The sequence below is a fragment of the Myodes glareolus genome, chromosome 17, assembly GCF_982192425.1.
Source record: "Myodes glareolus chromosome 17, mMyoGla1.1, whole genome shotgun sequence".
Lineage (NCBI taxonomy): Eukaryota > Metazoa > Chordata > Mammalia > Rodentia > Cricetidae > Myodes > Myodes glareolus.
In genome coordinates, this window is record NC_142042.1 from 56,518,301 (window position 1) to 56,537,111 (window position 18,811).

At 48.6% G+C, this 18,811-nt stretch overlaps 1 protein-coding gene across 1 annotated transcript in view; it reads left to right on the top strand.

Moving 5' to 3' along the window:
* Ptgfrn (prostaglandin F2 receptor inhibitor) overlaps positions 1-18,811 on the top strand; it is a 72,050-nt gene that overhangs the window by 25,686 nt on the left and 27,553 nt on the right. Inside the window, exons 2-4 of the mRNA XM_085677921.2 lie at positions 3,622-3,990; positions 6,933-7,346; positions 11,194-11,574. Coding sequence (XP_085534047.1) covers positions 3,622-3,990; positions 6,933-7,346; positions 11,194-11,574 — 1,164 coding nt within the window. The remainder of the gene's footprint in view (positions 1-3,621; positions 3,991-6,932; positions 7,347-11,193; positions 11,575-18,811) is intronic.

Below are 18,811 nucleotides of genomic sequence, written 5' to 3' on the forward strand. Positions count from 1 at the left end.
GGTCCATAGTACTGGAGAGATGGCCCAGTGGTTAAGAGCAATGGCTGCCCTTCCAGAGGCCCCAGGTTTGATCCCAGCACCTACATGGCATCTCACCACTGTGTAACTCCACCCAGGGGCTCCACATCTTCTTCTGGCCTCCACAGACACCAGGCGAGCACATAGTGTACAGATATACATGTCGGCAAAATACTCGTACACATTAAGTGAAAATAAATAAATCTTGAAAAAGAATTCTGATCCATGGGATGCCAGATTTGGTGTGTTTAAAAAAAAGGGGGGAAAGTTCTCGTAGTCATGTGCAAGAAATGAGATAATGAGCTGGATCCCTTTCCAAAGGTCCAGGCACTAGGAATCAAGATAGAAACCTCAGAAGGAAGGTAGGCTCAGGCCTGAAAGCCCTGGAAGCCAACTTTTTGCCAAGGGGTAGAAATAGGAAATATTTACCCATTTGGAAAAATCTTTTGTGAGCCTTGCAAGGTGCCTGATTATGAGGTAACCCATCTCAAACGTTATCCGAGCTCCTCACCACATGCTGGATGCTGTTGTGACATCTGGATCTTCCCGTGACCCAGGGGTGAGGGCTGGAGCAGAGTGGCAATCGTGGTTCCATTGTTTTCTTCTTGTTCTATGTGTGCCATGTGTATGTGTGTGCGGTGTATGTATGGGTACATATTTTTGGGTGGGAGCTTCCATGTGTTCAGGTGTGCATGCATATGTGTACATATGAATGTGGAGGCCATAGGTATGTATTGAATGTCCTCTTCACCTGCTCTCCACATTTAGGGTGTTAAGGTCTCCCACCACATAGCTAGACTGAAGCTGACCAGCAAACCTCAGGGATTCACTTGTATCTATCCCCACCTCCACTCCCACCCCACCCCGCCCCAACACCCTAAGTTACAATTGTACAAGCTTTTCATGTGGGCACTGGGCATCTGAAGTCAGTTCCCCATGCTTGCATGGCGAGTGCTTGGCTGACTGAGCCGTCTCCCTGGGTTCTATGGTTACCTCTCAGGAAATGCCACCATATCCTTCAGGCTCTGTTTTTGATCCAGGGTCTTGTAATGTCAAGGAGCTGCCAACTCCTAAATTCAAGTGATTTTTAACTTCTCAACTGTGTTAGAAGCATATGATACTTCATTTAATTTTACTTATTTATTCATTTAGCTTTATTGTCAGTGCTAGGAGTAGAGCTCTGACCCTCCCTCGTGCCAAGGTACTCTAGTGCTGAGATACCTGCCTCCCCAGCCCGACTTTCTTTGATTTTTAAGGGCAGTGATACATTTTGGGGTTCAGCAGCCTCTCTTAGTTGGAAGTTGTTTTGGGCCCGCCCCTAGCTCAGCTTAAACAGGAAGACAGTTGGTCCCTGTCTTAGTTAGGGTTGTTGCTGTGAAGAGACATCATGACAACAGCAACTCTTATAAAGAAAACATTTAATTGGGGTGTCTGGCTTACAGTTTCAGAGGTTCATTCCATTATCATGATGGGGAGCATGACGGCATGCAGGTCGATGTGCTAGAGCAGGCAGCAGTAAGTCGACTGAGACACCCGGTGATATCCTGAACATGGGAAACCTCACAGCCCCCCACCCCCATGACACACTTCCTCCAACAAGGTCATACCCACTCCAACAAAGCCATACCTTCTAATAGCGCCACTGCCTATGAGGTTATGGAGGCCAATTACATTCAAACTACCACAGTCCCCTTCCGTGAAGTGTCTCACACTGTCTCTGTCAATATTTCTCTTACACAGTTGCTTCTTTTTTCCTTTCCCAAAGGAAATGATAATTGATAATGCTTTTGAGGTTAGAGAAAACAAGTTAGGTTTTACAAAATGGCCCTCAACTTTTTTTCTCCCCGACCCTGACCCAAATTTATGCTAGGTTTTCATCGTCATCTAATTCACGCATACCTATGTTTACCTAACAAAGTGCTGTCTATAGCAATATTTATCCCTTACCAAGTGCATTGCGCTTTAATCGCTCCTGTTCATTTAAAATGCTCTTTCTAAAAGCACACACAACCACTATAAATTCATTTTGGAATCCACTAATAGGCGGCCAGAGTTTGAGAGCATGAATTACACCAGCAATAAACAAACAGCCCTGGTGTGCTGGGTTCCTGGGAACGATGCTGCAGACCAGGTGGCTTAAACAACAGACCCCTTTCCCTACAAGCTAGAGGTCAAAGCAAGGTGGCCAGAGTCTGCTCTCTGAGGCCTGGGAGGGAGGTTGGGCTTGCCTCTCCGAGCCTGTGCTGGCTGGCTGCCAGTCTGTGGTGTTCTGAGTCTGGGTGCATCACCTTGTTCTCTCCCTTCATCACTGTGTGCAGGATTCTCCCCGTGTGGCCAAATTAGCTCCCTTTTAAGGACGCCCGTCACATTGGCTCGGAGGCTTACCCTATGCCATATGACCACATCACAGCTTGCCTGATGACATCTGCTGTGACCCTATTCCCAATTAAGGCTGTGTTCTGACATACTGGATTTCAGAATTCAGCCTATGAATTTTGCGTGAGGCGCACAGATCAACTCCTAGCAGATGATAGAAATCCGATAGCGACAATAGAAAGCCCCATCATATTGAACCACTGTGCCAGAGAGAACTCTTCAGCTGGGCGTTTTGTTTTATTAACTCACTGACAGCCATCTTATTTTGTAACCAAGGAAAGCGAGCTAAGAGAGATTTGATTCTGGTCTCCTTGTTTCCTTGTTGCACCTGTTTGTAGAATATCAAGATTGGTACAGTTAGTCATTTGGGCTAAATGGAAACGCAAAATCCAGGTCATAAACTCTACAAAATCGTGCTGAAGGGACGTTTGTTTGCAGTGAGACCTTCTGAAGGGACAGGCAGGTGCCTGTGGCTGAGGGTCCTGCCCCAGAGGTCTGTGGATCACAGGCTCCCCTGGCAGGTAATGTCAGCCAGCCGTTGGCTCTGTCCACTGTGTTCTTTCCCACCGCAAGCTGCTGTATTTCTGACAGCACCAGGCAGTCTCCCTCCCTCTGAGCTTCCCCATCAGCCTGCTGAATTTAGATCAGGGTGAAGAGTAGAGAGAAGGAAATGAGCCAGAAAATAGAAAATTAATACTTGGCGGAATTGTCATATTTTAAAAATAATTTATAACCAATGTCAGATAACAGGAGTTAAATCATTTTATCAGCAGGCTGCCCGAGGATTTGAGAATTGGCATCCGTCATTATAAATCAGGTCTTGGGGACAGTCTCCGGGGTGAAGGCTGGTGTGCGATGGGCAGAAACGTAAATATGTGTTGCTCTGTGTCCTTTCGCACAGGGCCTTTGCTCTCACTGCAGGACAATGGCGTGGGAAATGCTAACGGTGGAAGACAGAGCTATCCGAGGCCATGGTTAGACCGCTCCTCATATTCAGTCTCCCTGCCAGCCCTGGGAAACTAGTTGTGTGGAAGGCATTCATTTCAGGGTGCTACTTCCAACCCATAATTTCAGGAATGACTTAATCTTCTTCAGTGTGGGTTCATTTTCTTAGAGATGCCACCTTCTGCCCTTGGGCCCCTGAGCAGGAGCATCCTACAAATGTCACTTTTATACTACGAAGGCCCTCCGTGAGTAAAGTCCACCTTCCATTCCCTCTCGTTACAGCCGTCTGTCGCGGGCGCGTGGTGAGAGTCCCGGCGGGCAGCCTGGTTCGGGTGGTGGGCACCGAGCTGGTGATCCCCTGCAACGTCAGCGACTACGATGGCCCCAGCGAACAGAACTTTGACTGGAGCTTCTCCTCTTCGGGGAGCAGCTTCGTGGAGCTCGCCAGCACCTGGGAAGTGGGCTTCCCAGCACAGCTGTACCAGGAGCGGCTGCAGCGGGGCGACATCCTGTTGAGGAGAACCGCCAACGATGCTGTGGAACTGCACATAAAGAATGTCCAGCCCTCGGACCAAGGCCACTACAAGTGCTCCACCCCGAGCACAGATGCCACCGTCCAGGGCAACTATGAGGATACAGTGCAGGTTAAAGGTACAGCTCTCACACCGTGCCGGATCTTCCTCTGCTATTCTGCTGCAGCAAAGACACTCAGTTCCCCTCTCCATCGCAGTGATGGTGTCTTACCTGGTGTTAGGTGGAGGGTGGACCAAGTGACCCCGGAGAGCCCTTCTCCTTTCCCAGTGTAATTCTGACACATCCTATAGTGAACTGTGGGCACCGTGGTGTGGTCACCTGTGAGCCCAACTCTGAAGCCAGCTTGCCTATGCAGTCGGCTCCGGGGTCTGCCACTTGTCAGCCAAATAGCTCCTGGCTCAGTCTGTGCCTCAGCTTCCTGTGTCCAATGGAGCCTTCAAAGGTGCGGGGACAGGAAGGCTAACCCATGTCAGGCCTCTCCAATTGTGTCGTTGTTAGTGTTCAGCTTACAGACAAGCTGGAAGGCATGACTGTGAGGTTTAGCTTTATGGGAGAAATTGAAAGTTCAAAGTTCATATCTTTTCCTCTGGGACCTTCCTGAGTGAATACCTGTTTGCATCAGAGGTTTTTTTAAAAAAAAAAAAAATATATATATATATATATATATATATATATATATAAAATGTATGCAATATTCTGTCTGTATGCCTGCGAGCCAGAAGAGAGCCACCGGACCTCATTACAGATGGTTGTGAGCCACCATGTGGTTGCTGGGAATTGAAATCAGGACCTTTGGAAGAACAGGCAATGCTCTTAACTGCTAAGCCATCTCTCCAGCCCCCTGCATCAGAGTTTTGTCCTTGCTGTATATAGATGATAAACCACGTGGTTACTGCCATTTCATAAACCCAGCTGCGCAAAGTTGACGTCATAGGCACCTGGAATGTTTTGAGTTTGGGTTTTCCTCACCTTCTAAGTGCTGTTGGGTTTGCTCACACCTTCAGTTATCTGAATCCAAATGAAGACGATAGGACAGGCTATCTTCCTAATTCACACGTGAGATGGAAATACATAGGTTAATTGCTTGCTTAAAATGACATAGCTCATTAGTGAGTGAGCAAGAAGCAGCTATTTCAATTTGAGGCTAACAAAACGGAAAACAGTCTTATTAATTGTACATTCATTTGTGCAAACCCTGCCTTGTTTCTGAAAATAGTTGTATTAGGGCAGGTGTGTATATAATTACCTGGAAAGTTAGGAAGTGATAATAGAAGCGAGCGGGCGAATCCGGGCCCCCACCCTTTGTCATGGTTGGTAAGGACAGCTGTCGCTCAGACTCAGCTCCTGCTGTTCTTTACCAAAGCACGAGGGGATGGAATGTCAGCCGTGTCTGACAAGTAGGGGCCAACGCATCAGGCCAACCAGTCTACCTCTTCCATCTTCCCGTAAAAGGTATAGAATGTCGGTGGGTATGTTGGCAAACACCTATAAACCTAGCGCCTGGGAAGCCGAGGCAAGAGGATTGAAAGTTTGAGGCCAGCTGGGCAGAACTATATTGTGGGTCAATATATGTAGCCAGCTTGAGCTACATAGCAAGACTCCATCTGGGGTTTGGGGCATAGGAAACTCGAAAGTTCAGTGACAGAGTCATCGCCTAAATAGGCAAGGCCTTGGATTTGACGTCTAGAATTGGGGAATGAAAAATCTTGACTTTCTTTTTTCTTTTAAGATTGCCTATAAGACCTTTTTGCCCTGAGTTAAGTAGTACCAGCGCCCCCCCCCCCAAGTCAGATACACTATGTGATTTACGGTAAGAAGCAGAGGGTGAGAGACCCTCCAGCCCTCCCTGATATCTGCCTGTTTCTTCACTAGTCTTTGAGGCAAGAGAAGCAAGGGGAGGCTTTTCTTGGCTAAGGAGAGCAGGAGGATATTGTGAGAGGCTGGCTGGCTGCCCAGGTGCAGTCTCTGGCAGGAGCTAGATGTGGTCCGGCATCTATCTGGCCTCCAGCTTCGTGGCTCTTGAGGTTGCCTCAGTGAAGCACTGGCCTTGAGAAAGACGCCATGCTAGCTACACTTACAGGTTGATGTGTGTAATGGAGGCCACGATCTTAGTTTTGTAGAAGAGATGGGCCTATGTGAGTGTTCTTCTAAAGCAGTAACGTTCCTGGTACCTGGAGCAATCCCTTTCTGAGTGTGTACCAGGGAGACGAATTGTGATGCTCCTGGTGAGCTTGGAAGATTTCCCCAACCCTTGGTAGATGCCCCCGCCCCTTTACCAGATGATCACCAACCCTGTCACTGTCACTTCTCCTGAACCCACCCTCTTTTCAAGACTGGAGCAGTGGTAGCTTCTTCCCGTTGGTGCTAAGAATTAGCAGTAGAGCCTCCAGTATTTTGTGGCCCCTCCCTGTCCTGTGGATATTCCCTACCCAGGACATGCGCCAAAGGCCACTCCTGCCGTCACCTCTCCCTGGAGATCTTGAGTCTTGGCAGCTTATTTGTCTCTAGATTGCAGACTTTCCTCCTCCAGCCCCATGTCCCAACCAAAGGATTGTTTGGGCATCTTGTCAGTCGTTTCATCCTGGTGCCAGGCACTGCCCCGCCCCGCCCTGCCCTGCCCTGCCCCGCCCCGCCCCGCCCCGCCCCGCCCCGCCCCGCGCCGCCCCGCTCCATGCACCGCCCTGTCCTGCAGCTCCGGGCGCTGCCCTGTCACTCGTTGGTTCTGTGAAGTGGGTATAGTCATCATTCTCCTTTCTAGGAAACTGAGGCACGGAGAACAAAGTCAACCTGCACCGTGGTGACAGAAGCGCTCACAAACCCATTTTAGCTGGATGGAGTTTTATTTATTGCCTCACTTTTTGTTTTCTCGAGTCAGAACACCAGTTGAGATTGTGGGTGGATCAGAACAGATGCCTTGCGTATCTAGGCTTTAGGACCAGGAATGGAATGAGGAATCTTTCTTGGGTAGGTGCCAGAGTCCTGGGAGCTAGCCTGTTCTTTCCTCATGGGGTAGGACCAACAGTGACCACTGACTGACCTCTTCCCTCTGTTCTTCACAGTGCTGGCAGATGCCCTGGTGGTGGGCCCCAGCTCCCGGCCCCCTCCAGGCCTGAGCCTGCGTGAGGGAGAACCTTTCGAGCTGCGATGTGTTGCGACTACGATGTCACCGCTGCACACTCACCTGGCACTGCGCTGGGAACTGCACCGTGGCCCCGTGCACCGCAACATCCTCTCCCTAAGCCACGAGGGCCGGTTTCACCCAGGCCCTGGCTATGAGCAGCGCTACCATAGTGGGGATGTACGCCTGGACACAGTGGGCAACGACGCCTACCGCCTCTCCGTGGCCCGGGCACTGTCTGCAGACCAGGGTTCCTACAGGTGTGTGGTCAGCGAGTGGATCACAGAGCAAGGCAGCTGGCAAGAAATCCAGGAAAAAGCCGTGGAAGTGGCCACCGTGGCGATCCAGCCGACAGGTGAGGGTTTGGAAATGTGTCACTCGCTGATTGGAATCAGTGAACATGTGTAGGACTAGATCAGAAAAGGACTAGCCCCTCGTTAATTCCCTCGTTGGGGACAGGGAACAGAGTGGTGTTGGTAGCTTGGGATGATTCAAGTGAATCTGGGCTCTTGCTCACCTTGTATAGAAAGGTAGCTTTCTGACTCAGAGGTTAAGAATGTGTTCTGTCAGGGCCCACCTAACGTTCCCTGGGGGTGTGGGTGGATTCACTCACACAGCTTTAGCTTTAGCTTTAGCTTGTGTACTATTTCCTTGAATCCCTGGGTGTGCCTTCCCCCATGGCTATTGGGTTGTGTGTGGCTGACTCCAAACCTCTTGCTAATGTGCACACCCTGGACCTGCCTTTCCACCCCCATCAGGCGCACCATCCTCTGCCAGGTGACAAACTGTGGATGAGGCTTCTTCTTGCTTCCTACGCCATACATATTTCAGAAAGTTCAGCCATGGTCCATATAAATTAATTTTTGTCTTATAATTTGCAAATATACCTCCTTTTTAAATTTTCCAACTACACAAACAAGATAGAAAATGCATATTAAGCCATGGTCCATATGAATTAATTTTTGTCTTATAATTTGCAAATATACCTCCTTTTTAAAATTTTCTAACTACAGAAACAAGATAGAAAAGGCATATTAAGAAGTCTACAAAAACAGATAAACAAAAGAAAAAACTCTTACTGACTTAGTGTTGGACAAGCATTGGTAGGGAACCTTCTGATTTCAGTACGGTGCAGGCTTAATCCCTGGTCACTGGAGCCTGACGCTTCAGGAAGAACAGAAAGTACAAAGAAAGCATTGCAGGTCAATGCCACTGCTAGGGTTCGCTGGGTGTGTTTGGTTGTCTAGGAGTCTAGTATATTCAGATAGCAGTCTGCTTCCTGGGAGACCTTGGCTAGACTCATTCCCTGGAATGAGTGTGTGGCCTCCTCTGCTCCCTGGGAAGAAAAGCAGGAAGCTATGGTCAGTGATTGTTTTTGCAACTTGCACGGTTCCGGGCAGCATTCCTTGTCTCTGAAAGTGGGTGTGAATATCTTCATGAATGGCTTGTGGCAGCCGAGGTGTGGCCTTGGCTCCCTGGGCTGCAGAAATGACTTTCCAGATGGACTAAGGTCACCTTCTTTAGCCAAAGTGATTGTCTGGAATCTGCCATAGGAAACCTCTAGCTGTTCAGTGTGCACCAAGCAACTATTTTAATGAGACAGGCAAGCTAAGAGCTTAGCTTGGCAGCAAATTCACCACTTAATGGAGGAATTTCAATCGGAAAGGCGGTGCTTGTTTCAAACACACCACAAACCCATAGCATCTCATTATATAATGGGGACTCAGGACTCGGTCACAGCAGCTCCATCCTGAGGCTGAGACTTCGCCAACCTTTCTGGTGTTGAACCCAGGCCTTCCCACTTGCTAGGCAAGCAGCTTTTGCTTAACTGTGTTGCCCTTTTTATTTTGGGGTAGGACTTTGCTAAGTTACTCCAGCTGGCCTTGAACTTGTGTTCTTCCAGCTTCAGCTTCCAGAAGAGCTAGGATTACAGGCTTGCGCCAACATCCTTGACCTTGTGATTTTTTTCGTGTGTGACGGGCCTTTTTGACAGCCTTTTGAAGCCTGAAGCTCTCTTAATTCATGAAACATAATACATAAGGTGACGGGGAAAGAATTATACTGAAGTCGTTATCAAAATATCTTTAAGACAAGTTTGTTTTATACTAAATTATACTTCATCATTAGCACATGAATAATACGCCATATTGGCAGACCTAACAACCATCATAATTTCTAGGGAGCAGAGAATGCAAATGATGGTTCAGTTGTCTCCAGCTCCTGTAAAGTGATGTATGAAGAGCTGTTAATTCTGTTGAGGACCAAGCCCCAGGTATAAGCCATACAATACTGCCTTGTTGCTCGCTTTCACAAAGGAAAGATGAGTAATACATCAGCAAAGGTTAATGAAAATAAAAATAGGAATGAATCTCCTCATCCACATGCACAGACTCTGTGCACTGCAAGTTAAGAATCCCTGAGCTTGAGGACTGTGCGCTCACTTGCATGCGCTCCTCCCCCCTCCTTCCTCTTTCCCTCCATTCTTATACTTATAGCCCTCTTTCTCTATTTACTCATGGTTTTCAACAGGGTCTCACTGGCCTGAAATTCATAAGGTTATCTTGAACTCACCGAGGTCTGCCTGCCTCTGCCTCTCAAGTGCTAGGATTGTAAATATGTCCCACCATACCCAGCCAAGGGGTGGTCTTTTACTTATTATCAACCTGTGCCCTAGTCACAGGTGCCAGCTCACGTTCTCTCTGACCACAGTGGCACTGCAGACGGCTCAGAGCCACTTAGATGGCAAAGTTGTGTCACCCGTGTGGTAGGCTCTCCCTATGGTAGGAGTGACTGGTGAGACAAATCTTCTATGTAACTTGAGGATTTAGCAGTATCACAGACACTGTCCAGATCTCCTCTTGCGTTCTGAATCCTTGGAACTGCTCCCCCTCCCCTGGCTCTATTTCACCTCCCATTGCCAGACTTTTAAATATGGACTATTAGGAGCCATGGCTAGTGACAGGACAGATATTTAGCCCCTTTCACCGAAAAAACGACAAAGCAGACTATACAGCTGAAAAGACATTCTGCCAATATTACTGGACACTAGGAATGCATGTCTCGATCTATAAAGAGGAGAGAGGAAAGGACAAGCCAGACTTTGAAACTCTTGTTCCTAATACTATGTCCACCTCATTTTCTGTCTTGTGTTGGGGTGGATGTTGAACTTGGCTTGTTTGAAATATTGTTGAATAGTTGTTTGAAATATTGTTAAGATTTGAACATATTCACGTGGAAGCAATCTCTGCCGGAGGGCATGGGCAGTGGGTTTGGTGTTTGGTGGAACAGGTTTAGACACCACCACCCGTCCCTGAGCTTCCTGGCAACAGCAGTGGGTGCTGAATGGGTTCTGCTGGAAGGTGGGAACTGTGTCTCATTTGACTCCGCTGGGAGAAGTCAACTGTCTGTCATTTAGTGATTGTTCCCAGAGCATCATTGTAACTTGAATTTTTCCACTCTGATTACAGATGTTCGACATTTTTAAAAAACTCCCTGAATAGAGTAAAATATTTTCATTTGAAAGATTTGACAGTGGAATGCTAAGCATGGCCTTCCTTGAGTCTCTGGCACCCAGTACTTCAAAGCCTTCCCCTAAATACAGCTGACTTTTAAATGTCCACAGTCATGAGATGACGGTAGCATGGAGAATGCAAGAACCATTGATTTTGGGGCTTAGAGTATGTCTCCTGCTTGACTTTCAGCTGGGTGTGTCTAATGAAATGATAGTCCGCATACAGCACATTGTAAAGGTCTGACTCACAGAGGAGAGGAGAATTGTCTGGTTTCACTTTCCTGGCTCATCTGTGTGGTGTAGGGTTTTCCACCCCCACCCTCAGGGTTCAGGAGCCAGTGATGCTAGGGGAGGGCTCTACCATGGAGCTACTGCACTTCAGCCTCCACATCAATAAAACGGCCATAGTAGTACCCACCTCCTATTATTTACAGGATTAACGCACAGTAGGCGCATGAAAGCAATGGACGTGTTTGCTGGTTTTCGTTGCTTCTCTTTTCCAAAACCAATTTAGTGTGTCATGAATTTATTCATTAACTGTTCCTCAAGCACCTTCAACTGCACAAAGCCTTCTAATTTTAATGCTATAAATCAGCTTGAAAAGAGGTGATCTCGAGGGTGGTAAGGAGAAGGGAGGGTCTAGAAAGGGCAGATCACTTGATGGCTTGACAGACTTGGTTTCCTCTTGTAGCTCTGCAATTGGCTGTGCCCAGGACGGTGTCTGTGGCTGTAGGGAAGGACCTGGGCCTTTCTTGCAACATTACGACAGACCGTGTGGATGATATCCGACCCGAGGTGACATGGTACTTCAGAAAGACACCCGATGCCTCCTTGCTGACTTCCCACATGCTGGCTCGGCTGGACCGTGACTCCCTGGTACACAGCTCACCACACGTTGCTCTCAGCCATGTGGATACCCGCTCCTACCATCTACTGGTGCGAGATGTTAGCAAAGAAAACTCTGGCTACTACCTTTGCCTTGTGGCCCTCTGGGCTCCTGGACACAACAGGAGCTGGCACAAGGTGGCAGAGGCCATGTCTGCCCCGTCCAGTGTAAGCGTGACGTGGCTAGGTGAGTACCTTGAAGAGCCTCTTAGGCTGTCTGCTTAAACCTTCCTGTGCACTCAGGAAGCCTGGGGTAGGCTGGGCATTCTGCCTTATTTAGATGTTTGGATCAGACGAGTGTCCTTGAGCTCCCCAGCTCCCAGGCTGGAGGGAAGCACAGTGGGCTGAAATAGTCTGGCCAGCAAGCAAAAGCATAGGTGATGTTTGTTCCAGTGCCCTTGCTGGAGAATGTGGGTTCCTTTGTTATTGAGAGCCACCTGCCTGTGGGAGCTGAGCTGAATGGCTCTTTGCAGTGGCTCTTTGTTGAGGGAAGAGACAGCCATGCTCTTCCGCTTTCTTAGACCCTTGGGCATTTCTGCCCTGGGCTAGTGCTTCCTAAAGCACAAGAAAGAGCAATCACCTCCTCCAGCTTCTGTGTTGTCTACCCCTTCTGCTAGAAGCCCACTGTGGTTTTCTCTGCAAATGCATTTACAGTAGGGGCCAGCCACTTCCTGTCTCTCCTCAGGCTCCCAGCCCAGGTGCTTCTCCCTTGGTTGGGGGATGGGGGTGGGGAGGCAGAGGTGTCACCTCACCCCATGTTTGAGAGCGGCTTGTAACATGTGGGAAGATGACTGGTTTGTCCACATAGTGTCACCCGTTTGTCATGTATGTGATCCTTGGAGTCTCCCTTTCTTAGCACATGTGTGGTCCTGTTCTACCTTGTCATATATCAACTGGTGTATCCTCATCATATGTGTGTTCCTGGAGAGTGCTCTCTCTATAATGTATGTGCTCCCTGGAGAGTGCTCCCTTTACCATACCTTCTCCCTGACTGGTCCTCACTTTATCATGCATGTTCCCTACTGCCCTCACAGTATCATCCATGTTCTGCTGTCTGTCACTTTATCCTCTGTGTGTACGTGCATGCTTCCTGTTGTCCTTTCTCTGTCATGTGTGTGCTCTCTGACAAGTCCCCTCTTTATCATGTGTGTGCTTCCTGCTGTCCCCACTTTACCATGTGTGCTCTCTGGTGTCCTCACTTCGTCACGTATGTGCTGTCCTCACTTCATCATGCATGTGATTCCTGCCGTGTCCTCGCCTTGTCTTACATGTGACTGCTAGCTTACATGTGCTTCCTGCCATGTCTTACGTGTGATTGCCAGCTTTGACGCTATTTCCTGTAGTGACCTTTTCTCGTCCCTTTTTCCTGTGGGTCTGCGCACTAGGAGGACTGTCTACTAGCTCTTCCTGCTGTTCATCAAGGCTTGTAATAGCAATTAAGCTCAGGAGGGGTGGGCCTGTGGGGTGCGACTCACTCCCCACCTGTATCACTTCCCAGTGGACAGCCTTGTGGTCAGCTCTGCTGTTTCCAGTGCTTTGGGCCTGACAAAGGCATTTGATTTTTCCTTAAGGAGGCAGCATAGATCTTTAAAGGCCAGGAAATGGCATCCCCCTCTGCCTGATGCTAAACCTCCTCCTGCATGTGCACGTCTTCAGCTCCTCTGTAGTTCTTCTCTGTCTTCATAGAGGGCCTTTGCCGGATGAGGATGAGCTCCTGTCTGTTTGTCCCTAATAAGCCTTTCTTGAGCAGGGATGGGAAATAGGAGGGATCAGTGGGGAGAGTTGGAGAGTAAGCCGTAAGGGAAGTCCAATCAGGGCCGAGACAGGGGTGAGCGGGTGTGGGGGTGCTAGTCAGCCCCGTGAGCAAAGTGGTGCTTTGATATCTGGGAAGCCAAAGGAGCAGGCTTATCTGGCGAGCTTTCATTCCCTCCGTCAGAAGCCAGCGCGAGGCGCACTGTGAAGTCCTGAGCTGGAACAATGTTGGCCCAGCTAGGACTCTCCTTAGCAACCTTCAAAATAAAACAGATGTTGTCAGCACCAAGAGAAGAAGTTTTCATCTCTGGAGCTGAATCTGCCTCGCAGCTCTGATCCTAGTGCATTGTGTGGCGCTGTCAAATTCCCACTCTGCCTTTCTCTCCCCCTCCCTCCCCGCCAACTTCTGAATCCTAGCTCCAGGATTTTTTTTTTTTTTGAAAATTCTGCCTGCACTTCAATTTGAGGGCTTCTTTGAAGTCCTGGTGTATTGATCCCACATACCCTGGGGGAAGTACAGGCACTGTCAGACATCAGGGGCAAGCTCTGGGAGGGAATGGGCTTTGTAACTGGAAGGGATTTGTTGGTGACGTTTCCTCCAGAGACTGAGAGAAATAAAGAGGCTAAACTGTGGGAAAGACTCCTTTATTATCCCTGCCGCGCTAGCCCCATTGTGAAAGTCATCTGTGCACGTCTCCAGCGCAGGAGAGCGCCAATAGAACCCCATACCTTCCCCGTTCTTTACACCACATAGGGAGAAAGTGTCAGCCCCAACACAGAGATAATAGAAAAACCAGAATTGTATGCAGGCGTAGCCATGGCTGAGAATATTCAGAGACCCCTGCACACGCGTGAATTCGCCAGGAGTGTAAATACTGTGGGAAACAGCTGTGTTCATCTCTTTCCTCCGCTCCAGTCTTCACCCCTGCCCCGCCTGTGACTCACGCTCTGCAGCTGCTTGGACACTTGTTGGGAGACGACCCAGACCTGAGCACAGCCACGGGGCTTTAGTCACAGTCTGCAGACCGCACTCTCTGCCAGAAAGTGAGGCAGCCCGCCGACCTTAACTATTGTCTCTAGAAATGTTTGTGCATTCCATCAAGTCTAGCTGGGAGCTTGTGTAGGGTACTGAAGCTGTGACCCCCCAAAAAAAATCTGGAAAAAAAAATGACATGCTAAGTGTGTAGATTCTCCTGAGTGGTCGACATGGACTCTTGTCACAGAGGCGTTCTCTTTGGTTGTGGTGGTGGTGGTTGTTTTTCAAGACAGGGTTTCTCTGTGTGACCGCTCTGGCTGTCCTGGAACTCACTCATTCTGTAGATCAGGTTGGCCTCGAGCTCACAGAGATCCCCCTGCCTCTACCCCCCAAGTGCTGGGATTAGAAGTGTGCGCCACCACCGCCCAGCTCAGAGGGGGATTCTTCAGTTGGCTCCCTGTGCAGATAGGACAGACACAACACTCAACTCTGCCCTTCACTTGTTCAGACTTAGAGTGACCATTTCCTGAACACTCACCTTTTCCAGGCCCTGGTGAAGGACTTCATATGCGCTAAGTGGACAGGTGGGAAGTGCTAGTGGCCATCTTTGGAAGATGGACTCTTCCCCCAGTGGCGAATTCTTGCTTCTTGTTTGGGAATGGCTTAGAATTATGGCCTGAGTTGAGTCTGTCCTAAACATTGACATCATATGTGGGGATCATCTCTGGACATCAGCTTTGCCCGCTGAGATGGCCAGCGCTCTGTTCTCATCTTCAGAGCTTTGTTCTGCTTGGTGAGGGTGGCACGGGGTCCTCTCCGGTCCATCATGCTGCCTGGGCCCGATATCGATGGTCTGAAAAGTCAAGGGCGGGGGAATCTGGCTGAGGAAAGGGCCTTTTGCTAGGATTTGTGTCTTCCTTTGAAGCAGGAAACGATACAAGTTGGTGTGCAAAATGAAGAACAAAGCAGCAGACATAAAAATATAATCAAGATCAAAAGGGGCGAAGAGAATCTGAGACTGGATACTACGAGGAGGTGTGGATGCATTGGTTGGTGCATTTGTGAGTTTTGAAATGGAGTCAAAAAGACACCATGATCCAGTTCTCTGAGGAGGAAAGGAAACATAAACTCTTTCAGAGAAGCAAACTTTTCCTTGGCACAGAACGTATCCCATGCTCTTTCATTTCGGGGGCAATGGATAATTTAATGACAGTGCTCTGGACTGTTGTTTTACCAGAGGCCCGCGGTACCTGTTGAAATGGGTGTTCCTTAGACCCACACTCTCTGAGAGCTGAGGGCGTGAGTTGTAAGTGTGGAAAGGAGTTTCTCCCGAAAAGAACTTGAATTGCTTCAGGAAACAAATGTTGCTTTGTGTTGATCCAATTTAGTGCATGGCTAAAACGTAGAGAGCCGAGCGGAAGGGCCAGTTAATCTGCACATTAAGCCATCTCTCTCTGCTATCAGATGTCTTAAACGAGCCTTTGGCAAAAACTGGATACTAATCAGTTTATGGTTGAGCTCTCTGCCCAAAGTACCAGACTTGTGCGGTGTTAATTAGAGTAGGTTCCGAGGGTTTGGGATGCAGGAGTCAGGGGTGGGGAGGGGGCAGAGCTGGGCTCTACTGTTCAGGCCTAAGAACCTGATTTGCATTCTCCCCCACTGAAGAACCATTCCTCTTCAGTAGTCTGCCAGCAAGGAGGGTAATTATTTTTTCTTTAAAAGGACTGTTAATCTGCAAGTACTTAGTAGAAACTTGAATTCTGTGCTGTCTCTCGGACATCCTGTTTAGCATGGCTACTGCTCAGATCCGTCCAGGATTATTCCAGAAGTGTTGAGCGTGGAGTCAGGGAAACTTGTGTGGGTTTCCGTTGCATCGGCTTTGGTTTTCTCGGTTTGGTAGGAAAATGCATAAAGTTCTTACCATAGTACCTGTCAGTGATATGCTTGGTGCATTACGTGGTGGTAATAGGGACGATTTCATAGTTCTTGAGGGTCTTCTCCACCAAGTTTAGCCAGTTAGGATGTCGGTGTATGCATTTGGGCACCAGAGAATTTGTGTTTGGGTTCCATGGAGTAACCAGGAATGTGTGTCCTCAAAGTAGCTTTCCCAGGACGTGCTGGGGCAAGGGGGTTGAGCTGGCCACACCCAGCACTGAGGATGATGGGTGTCCAGCATAGGTGTTCCATTTGAATGTTCATACTGCTCTGAAATGGCTAATGCTGACAGTTCTGCTTAGGCTCTGCAGAGCAATCCCCCCGCAGGACTTTACTTGTAGCACCTCTGTTAAATATTAGAGAATCTTTAGTATACAGATGACTATGCTAACTCTTCGCAGTCACCTGTACACTCCTCGGCTGCCTCCGAAGTACCTGTCCACTTCAAGATCCACAGACACAGACCGTTCCTCCTGTTTTCTCTAACTCTACCTTCCTTCCTTTTCCCTCATTAGCCACACCAAGATCATAACTGGAGAAGGGGTGTTAGACCATGCCCCTGTGGAGCACAGTGGGTCAATCAGAGCTTCTCGGCTATCACCCTGGGCTCCTGGGAGGGAGCAGGCTGTGAGAACGCCTTTGTATCCCAGGGGTGGAGTGAGCTTGTTACGTAGATTGAATAGGGAGCCAGGCCTTGTAGAGAAAGTCTCCCCTGGAATTCTGCTCAAACTCTATGCAAAAATCCTCCAACTTAGCTCCCGTGGGCTTCAGTTTTGCTTGTCGTTTAAAACAAATACAGAAATAACACTACTCCTACAACATTGTTGTAAAGATTAAATAAAGTATTGCGGTCTGCTGCCTGGGATCTAAGAAGGCCTTCAATAGATGCCAGTTGTCACTGTCAGTATTATTATTGTAGAATGGGGATAAGGTTATATACCCTCTTTGTACACTTGTCAGAGTAAACAGAAGGCATCTGTGTACCTTGCTGACACACTGTAGGGAAACCGCGTGGTTCCTGAAGACAATAGGCACAAAGTACTTGAATTAGTAACTTAGCCAGTGATTCGGGAGGCTTTTCATGGCTTTGACAGTTCTGACAAAGAAATTTAATGATCCATGTTTCCAGTAGACTCTTCTGAGGAGGGTCACACGGGAGTCTACAGCTTTAGAGACTGTGTGTGTGTGTGTGGTGTGTGCGTGTGAGTGTGTGTGTGTGTGTGCATGCATGTGTGTGTGTGTGTGTGTGTGTGTGTGTGTGTGTGTGTAAGAGAGAGCGCGCAGGTGTGGCCCTGGTACCCGTGCTAGAAACCAGGTCCCTATTTTCACATGCTGTTGGCATTCGGCTTAGAATGGCTCCGTGTTCTGTGAAAGAGCTGATAGCGTGGGTTGTTGTTTGTTTTCAGCCTTTCAAAACAAATTTACAAACATTCATAGTGGAAGAAATAATCACAAGCTTTAACTGTGAGTATCTTACTCATTGATTTCAGCTCTTTTTCCTTCCCTGGAGACACACACACACGCACACACACACACACACACACACACACACACAGTCTCTCCCGCCCCTCCCCTTACACTTTGTTTTTTATCTGCAGGAGCATAACCATGCCCAATATGCCATATCTTTTCTTTTGTAAGACAGACTGGCCTTGAACTCAGCACCCTTCTGCCTCTGCCTCTCACGTGCTGGAACTACAGGCGTGTACTACCACACACAGCCTCCAGATACCACTCCACCACTAGATACTTCAGAATGTATCCCAACTGCTGAGCATTCTTCAAACATAACTCTCCTGCATTCTTAGCTGATTTCTTGATGAGATCAGGAAGAATGTAGCCATAATCAGTAGTGAAATACCATGCCAAAAATGAGCATTTTTATGCAAAATATTGAATTTAGTCCAATTCAGCCAGTATGCTAATATCCCTGATGTAGAAGGCGCTTTCTGCGTAGCATGTGCAGATGGATGCTCAGGGTAGTCCTTAGCTTTGGAAGGAGTCCGCTAAGGTTCTATGAGATGTACATAGAAATAGCAGAAGTTCAAGGCAGTGTTCTAGTAAAATCTCCAGGGAGCGGGGAGCCTGGCAGGTGGTAGGATCTCTGTCGAACACTTTCTGAATGAGAAGTGGGGCATGGGCTGGTGCTGCCTGCCGAGTGCGATCAGAGGAGTCGTTCTGTATTGCCAAGGTGCGGCCACCAAGAAGGGCGTGGTACCAGGGGCCTGCAGAAAGACACCAGCTCCACAAACCATGTTTGAAATTGTGAGACAGCGTAAAAGGGCACCTTCTGCACATGCACAAGACAGAAACGACACAGGAACCTGCGTCCCGACTCCTGTCACTCTGATGTCATAGGCATCCAGTCTTCTCTGAGAGCGTTTGTCTGAAATTGACTCACAAAGCTGGTAGGCAGCTCAGACAAACCTGCACTCTGTCCTTTTACAAGCCAAGAGGCCACTCGTCCATGCATTCCACCCAAGGCTGTTGGTGGTGGAGGTGGGGCTCAGGCTAACTTCACCAGGAGTAGGAGAGCAGCCGCCGAAGCCCATGGAGACATTTTTTCTGTCCTGCCAGTGAGATTCTTATAACCGGATGTGAGTGTTCTGCAGCCCTACTGTGTTGTGCCCCTCCCCATCTCCTGGGTCACAGTAGGGGAGGCAGGTCCCTCCCTCTCAGGGTGAAGGAAGAGGGAAGTAGAGTAGGGGAATCTGTTGAACCGTTTCCTCAACAGCATGCTGTACAGGTGCTCTAGGGGATG